The 7,653-nt window shown below is 33.8% G+C and overlaps 1 protein-coding gene across 1 annotated transcript; it reads right to left on the bottom strand.

Moving 5' to 3' along the window:
- Positions 1–298: 298 nt before the first annotated feature.
- On the bottom strand, positions 299–802 carry LOC105949470 (uncharacterized). Its single transcript, XM_012972783.2, has one exon. The coding sequence runs from the start codon at positions 800–802 to the stop codon at positions 299–301; it is 504 nt and encodes a 167-aa protein (XP_012828237.2).
- Between the last annotated feature and the right edge of the window lie 6,851 nt (positions 803–7,653).

The following is a 7,653-nucleotide window of genomic DNA, read 5'->3' as shown; positions in this document are numbered from 1 at the left end:
GAGAGTAAAGGAAATAACTTGCTTTATTCATTGATCGAAAAGGTGAAGCTTACGAGCCTACTTGAGGTGAATGTAACTAAACAAGTAGGGAGCGAATTGCTCAAAATAAATAAACTTGTACTAAGTAGATGATGTAGATGTTTCGTCCAATTGATGTCGAGAGGTGAGGGGATGCATCATCCTTAAGGTAGGATAGCCCCCCAGTTTAGGATGATGCGATCACTAATAATGTTATGGGCTCGAGAGATTTCAAGTGTCATTGACCTCATTGGAAGTCCAGGGATGTAGAAGGATATTCTCAATGAGATGTCGACGATTGTCGTCGGCCATCTCGTTGCCGGGTATTGAAGTGATCTTCATCTCTTTTCCTCTTGGGAGGAGGGAGGGCTGAAGCCTCTTCGATGCGCACGTGTTTCTCAGCACGACTTAGTAGCTCTTCCAAAGTGGTTGGAGGTCTTCCTGCAATAGATTCCTTGAATCTACCTTCCTTCAAGTTTTGTTGAATGATTCCAGCGAGCATGGTTCCTCCCACGTTAGGAACTTTGTGAGTTGCCTCTACAAATCGTTGAATGTAGTTGCGGAGGGTCTCGCCCTCTCTCTGGGTGATAGTGAAGAGGTACGCGGGAGTCTTAGCGTACTCTTTGTTGATAGCGAAATGGTGGGTGAAGCGATCCGTTAGTTGGGAGAGAGCTTCAATTGACCCAGTGGGCAAGGAGTTGAACCAGCTCAGTGCTCGTTCGAAGAGCGTTGTGCGAAACATCTTGCACATCGCCGCATTAGTTGGGCCATATAGATCTGCCATGGCGTAGAACTTTTCAAGGTGCTCATGTGGGTCGCTAGTTCCATCGAACTGCGGTAGATTCGAGACATTTACCCGTTGGGTAGTATCTCATTGATTATTGCGACAGTGAAGGGACTGCACCTTATTGGAGGTATTGCCCCTCCACCAATGGGATTACCTATGTGGGGAAGGTGATTTGAGCGAGATACCCGACTGTTAATTTCATCCTCTCCTCCATTGTATGGAGGAGCTCGTTGGCGAGAGGCGTTGCCTCTTGAAGATGAACTTGGGTCTTGTCGCCCAGTTCGTGCATCTTGGTGATGAGTAGATTGATGTATTCGAGACCTAGGGTTTGAGGTGGATGCGGTATCCGCTGGCGGTGGAGGTTGATGAATTGGTTTGAAAACCAATTCGCGCATGCGCGAATCGACATTTACATGTCGAATTTTGCCCCAAAAAACCGACATTAAGATGTCGAATTTTGCCCCCAAAATTCGACGCTCAGATGTCTAAATAATAGTTTCCCAAAATTCAACATCTTAATGTCGAATTTTAGGGGCAAAATTCGACATGTAGATGTCGAATCGCGCCTGCGCGAATTGTTTTTCAAAAAAATGATAACCTAGCTCATAAAACACATAAATGCATACCTCCATGGTTTCTTACACCGTAGAATCTTCCATTTTGATATTTTTTGACTCCATACTTGCCCTCTTTTTAAGGTTTTGTTGAGTTTTGAGGGTTTTGAATGTTGAGGTTTTTGTGAGTTTATGGAAGAGGAAAGAGAAAGGTTTTTATGGGTTTTTGAAGATGGTGAAGATGAGAATTTGGTCTTGTGGTTTTGAGGTTAGATGTTTTTGGTTTTCTAATTTATGGTATTGCATTATTTTTATTTTTTTTAACAAGTAAGGGTATTATTAGTATTTTTACATTGAAATGTTTTAGCTTGATGGAATTAGTATTGCTAATAGCCGCGACCTAAACAATTAGGTAAACTAGCGTAATTTTAAAAATCAAATTAATTATGTCAATTTAATTTATTAAATAAAAAAGTTAAAATTTTAATTTTGTAAAATTTTATATTAATATGGAATATTTTATTATAATTTAATATTTGAAGAGCCATTTTAGAGAGTAACAAGATACACTCATTGGAGCTATTTTAATTTGGAGACCGGTACAAGTAGGATCCATTTTTAAAGAATAGTTAAAGATAATAAAAGTCGGTATACAACATGTGGAGCCCACTGTTATAGGTAATTTTTTGTTTGCAATTCAATAATACAAATTCTGGATTTTTGTTCTGCAGTTTGTTGTTTTCATTCGGAGAAATCATAGGTATTTTGTTGTTTGCAATTCAATAATACAAAATCTAATTTTAAGCTTGCTATTTGCAGTTCACAGAGTCATAGGCGTCAGTTTGCTATTTGTAGTTCACGGAGTCATAGGCAGTGGCGCGGCGGGGGTGTTGATTTTTTAGTATGAGTTTGTACAATAAATAATATATTTTTTTTTACGAATTAATTTAATTTTTTTAATTAGTATTTGGAATAGATATGTTTGATAATTTGTTTTGATAGAGTGGTTTTTGAGGGATTTGATTTGACTAAGTGTATTTTTGTCACAATAAATATTATTAATTTATTAAAACATGGAGATTTTGACTTGGATTGTACACATAAATTATAATATAGAGGGACCTATAGTAAATTGGCCGACTGTAATAATAGGTATTTTATTTTGTATTTTCTGATGTATGATTTAAAATGGGAAATTGGCTAGATACCCCATATTTTGGACTTATATAGGTGGGGACCCTAGTTGCTAGATAAATATAGACCTAAGTCCTAATTTGATCCAAAAAACAATATAAATAAAATAAAATAATTAGTATATAGGCATAAACATCTCAATTAATAAGAAAACAAATCTCATATGTCACTCTATCTCTATAATCTCTCTCTCTCTCTCTCTCTCTCTCTCTCTCTCTCTCTCTCTCTCTCTCTCTCTCTCTCTCTCTCTCTCTCTCTCTCTCGCTTCTCTTTTTTTTCTTTTTCTTTATTTGTTTTTTATGACAAAATATTGTAGAGAAGAAAAAATGGGATCTTTTAAGATTATGTGATGATTTCTTGGTGATAAAATTAAAGATGACAACAAACATCCCCTTCCCGCCCTCCTAAAAAAAAATTAGAAATCCAAAACCCTAGCCAAAATTCGCATTGTGTCTTCCGTATGTAGAACATTGCCATCATTTGTAGTTAACAATATCCGTTTGTAGGTTGGTTTAACTTCGTTTGTTGTTTGAAGAATTGCGTTTGGTGTTGAGATTCGACTCCTCTGGTTTACAATAATTGCAATGTATGTCTTAAGTTACATTTTACAAACACTTTTTTATTTATTTTTTTGCTGTTTGCAACGCGTTCCATAAACAATTTTTTTGTTGATGTTTTTAATGATGCTGATTTTTTTCAGTTTGTTGTTTGCATTTGGTGAAGTCATAGGTTGTTTGTTGCTTGTAATTCAATAATGCAAGTTCTGCTAATTTTTTTTTCTTCAGTTTGGTGTTTGCATTTGGCGAAGTCGTAGGTAGTTTTTTGTTTGCAATTCAATAATGCAAATTTTGGGTTTTATTTTTTAGTTTACTGCTTGCATTTGGAGAAATCATAGGTATTTTTTGTTGTTTGCAATTCTATAATACTAATTATAATTTTCAATTTGCTATTAGCAGTTCACGGAGTAGTTGGCGCCAGTTTGTTATTTGCATTTCACGGAATCATGGACAATGGCGCGGCGGCGGTGGCGTTTTTAGAGTATGAGTTTGTAGAATAAATAGTATTTTTTTTATGAATTAATTTTATGTTTTAATTAATATTTGGAAGATAGATGTTTTTGGGTTGATTTAATTTGACTAAAGACATTTTTACCACAATAAATACTGAAATGATAAATGTCGTTTTAATTTTACTAATGTCGTTTTGACTTCGAAAGTGATTGTGACTATTTTCTATTTTGAATTTGGCAAAGTTCAAAAGACTGAAACTGTAGTCCTTTGAGATAGCTTTCTAATCCAACATGAATGACCTGGATTGGATGTCGGGTGACAAAGTTATGCATGAATGAGTTACGTTTTAAATTTTACATAATTTAAAACATCAAAGTTGTGGGCAGTGTTCATTAATTCATGCATAACTTTCTCAACCGACATCCAATCTTGGCGATTCAAATTAGATTAGAATGCTAACTCAAAGAATTACAAATTCCATGTTCTGAATTTTGCCAAATTCAAACTCGAAAATGGTCAAGATCACGTTTGAAGTCAAAACGACATTATGAAAACTGAAACGACATTTATCACCTCCCCAATAAATATTATTAATTTATTGTAACATAAATATTTTGATTTAGATATATATACATAAATTATAATATAGAAAAACCTATAGATAATTGTCGCAAATTCAAATATCAATTTACATGAAATGATTGACAATATATAGATAAAACATCAGAAATATACATAATGGTATGAAATGTTGGTACGTGATACAAATCAATTTGCACGTGACCACAAAACCATTTAAAATGTTATCGTTTCATTTACATTATATACAATATGCTTTTGTGAACATTTTGTGATGTCAAAGTTGATCAAGTAGCATATGTAAATAATTACATATGGGTAAATTACTACTGCACTCCTGAAATAATTAGTAGAGTCATAATTCATGTCCTAGGACCGATATACACTAAATTTGTTTTTTGCAGGGACTTAATGTTGCCATAGACAAAAAATTATAAATTTTATATAAAATTAGAAGGATTTAAGAAATGTTAGGAAACCATGTAACCCCATAACTCTACGTTGTCTCCACTACGAAACTAATAGTCCGTTAGGACCCTAACAGAATAATTTATCCAATACATTATTCCGTTAGGCTTTCCAACAATGTTTTAAGGTGATAATTGTAATTAACGATACCACATAGACCTTAAAGTTAATTTAGCATACCTCGTGTAGATGCAATTTGCTGTATAATTAATATTATATATAAAAATAATGAACGCTAGGACAACCTAAAAAATCCCACTGGCATATTTGTAATATTTGTAATATTAATTATTAATATTTTTTCATCTCCTATTTTTCAGTTTTTTTTTTCTCTCTAATGACCTTCATAGCAAATCAGATTTGTAAATACGCTAACAAAATTCTAATCCGTTCGGGATTGTATATTCTCTCCCTCCCTCCCTCCCTCCCTCCCTCTCTCTCTCGGGATTGTATATTCTCTCCCTCCCTCCCTCCCTCCCTCCCTCTCTCTCTCTCTCTCTCTCTCTCTCTCTCTCTCTCTCTCTCTCTCTCTCTCTCTCTCTCTCTCTCTCACACACACACACACACACACTCTACGGTGGTCGGAATTCGATGGTTTAACTACCGTTGGATTCCTCTCGACGAGCTATTTCTTTTGGTGGTGATTTCATTTAGTTTGGAGCGTTGGATCTGTTTCGGCACATATTTCGACGACGATGGGTCTTACCGGAGGTGTATTTTGTGTCCCGCTAGTCGGAATTTGATGGGCTACCTACCGTTGGATTCTTCTCGTCGAGATCTATATTTTGATGGCAATTTCATTCATTTTTATATATGAGATTTATTTCTATAATTTCTTTCATTTATGAGCGCGGAACCTTGGGTGGTTAGCGGCGGCTAGGGTTTTGGTAGGAGGCGACTGGGGTGAGGAGTCATTGGCTATTTGGTCTAAAATTTGTAGCATTTCGCATCTATGGCCTCTCTATCCATCTATCTCTCGATCTCTCAGTGTTTTACTGTTTGTTGATTTTTGAGTGTTTTGATGTTTCTTCAATTTATGTTGATTTGCACTAAAATATATTTTTTGTTTTGATTTTGCAGTTGCAGCTTAATGAAAGCCATTGATCATCCATCTCCTTGAAGGTGTCAGAAATTTGGTTGAAGTTACAGTGATCAACAGACTGTATACACTACTGTACATTATTGTACATTACTATACATTACTAGTTACATGTAGTTACATATGCATATATTTGTGTATTTTCGATTTGCATTTTATTTGTTCTGAGGTGATTTATAATATATATATATATATTGAAATTTGTGACTTTTTATTGTTGGGGTTTATGAATTTCTTTAGTATATGCTAGTATTCGTGTGTATAATAATTGATCGACTCAAAATATGGGATAAAAAATAAAAAAGAACAGAACTACAAATTACTATAATTTATTACATGTAGTTATAACTTATTTTCACTACAGTAAACATATTGATTTAAAAAAAGGGGTTATTTTACATACCCCCCTAGCCACCAAATAAACTAGGGATAAACCCAAGCCCAAATCATCCTTTGACATACCCCCCTGGGGAAGCGAAAGTACTATACTACCCTTATGTCCAATTTTCGGCCAAACTGCATTCAGCATTTATGGTCCTGCATTTATCATTTTCGCTGATTTATTTATTATTATTATTTTTTTTATAGATCTGTTTGTTACATATATATTTATTTATTTATTTAATTTTTTAATTTTTTTTATAAATAAAAAAAATTATTATTTTTATTTTTTTAATTTTTTTTTTAATTTTTTTTTATTTTCAAAACAATATGTTTACAGTACTGAAAATAACTACATGTAACTATAGTACCTATAGTAATTCATAGTTATGTTCGTTTTTTTCCTATATTTTTTAGTCGATCAATTGTACGTATACACACACGAATACTGACTTATACAAAATAAATTCATAAAACCCCAACAAAAATTTACAAATCTAAATATTTTTATTATAAATCACATCAGAACCAATAAAATACAAATCGAAAATACATAAATATACGCATATGTAACTACATGTAACTACATGTTACTATAGTAATGTATAGTAATGTATACAGTCTGTTGAACAGATCTGATGTAACTTAAAAAAACAAAAAATTGACACCTTCAAGGAAAGGATCAATGGCCTTCATTAAGCTGCAATTGCAAAATCAAAACAAAAAGAAATTACTTTAGTGCAAATCAACAAATTTGAATAAAAACATCAAAACACTCAAAAATCACCAAACATTAAGAGATCGAGAGATAGAGAGAGAGGTTATTGCTGGGAAATGCAAAAAAATATAGAAATAAATCTGAAAAGATAAAAATTAACGAAATTACCATCAAAATATAGATTCCGACGAGAGGAATCCAACGGTGGATGACCCGTCAAATTTCGACGGGTGGAACCCAAAATAAAGCTCCGGCAAGACCACCGTTCTCGAATGAAAAAAAATTGCAGAAACAGACCCGCACTCGAAACTGAATGAAATCACCACCAAAAGAAAGAGCTCGACGAGAGGAATCCAACGGTAGTTAAACCATCGAATTCCGACCACCGGAGAGAGAGTTATGGCTCCGGGAAGCAATTTCGCCGGTGAGAGGTTTATAGAGGCGGGATTTTGAATCTAGGAGAAGAATAGAGAGACCGTGAGTGGCTAGGGTTAAAACTGATTTTAGAAGGGTATTATAGGAACTTCAGGGTAGCCCAGGGGGTATGTCAAAATATTTTCGAAATGAGGGGGGTTTCACCTAGAGTGTAATCCACTTGGTAGTTAGTTCTATATAATTTGGAAATGAGGGGTCTACAAAATAATCCCTTAGAAAAAACAATTAAAGGTTTTTTTTTTTTAAATATTAACCAAAAATATTAAAAAAATTAATAAAAAAAACAAATTAAATAAAAAAACTAATAAAAATTATATAAATCAAACGAACGGATTTACTAAAAAAACAAAAAGAAAATAAAAAAATCCGCAAAATGCTAAATGCAGAGCACAAAATGCTGAATGCAGTTT

The sequence above is a fragment of the Erythranthe guttata genome, chromosome 8, assembly GCF_056151865.1.
Source record: "Erythranthe guttata isolate IM_541 chromosome 8, IM_541, whole genome shotgun sequence".
Classification (NCBI taxonomy): Eukaryota; Viridiplantae; Streptophyta; class Magnoliopsida; order Lamiales; family Phrymaceae; genus Erythranthe; species Erythranthe guttata.
The sequence above is the reverse complement of the archived record's forward strand: the minus strand, read 5'-3'. Positions and strand labels throughout refer to the sequence as shown.

Bases quoted from the DNA above. Each gene is read 5' to 3' on its own strand.
- LOC105949470 (XM_012972783.2), bottom strand. From the start codon at position 802: ATGGCAGATCTATATGGCCCAACTAATGCGGCGATGTGCAAGATGTTT.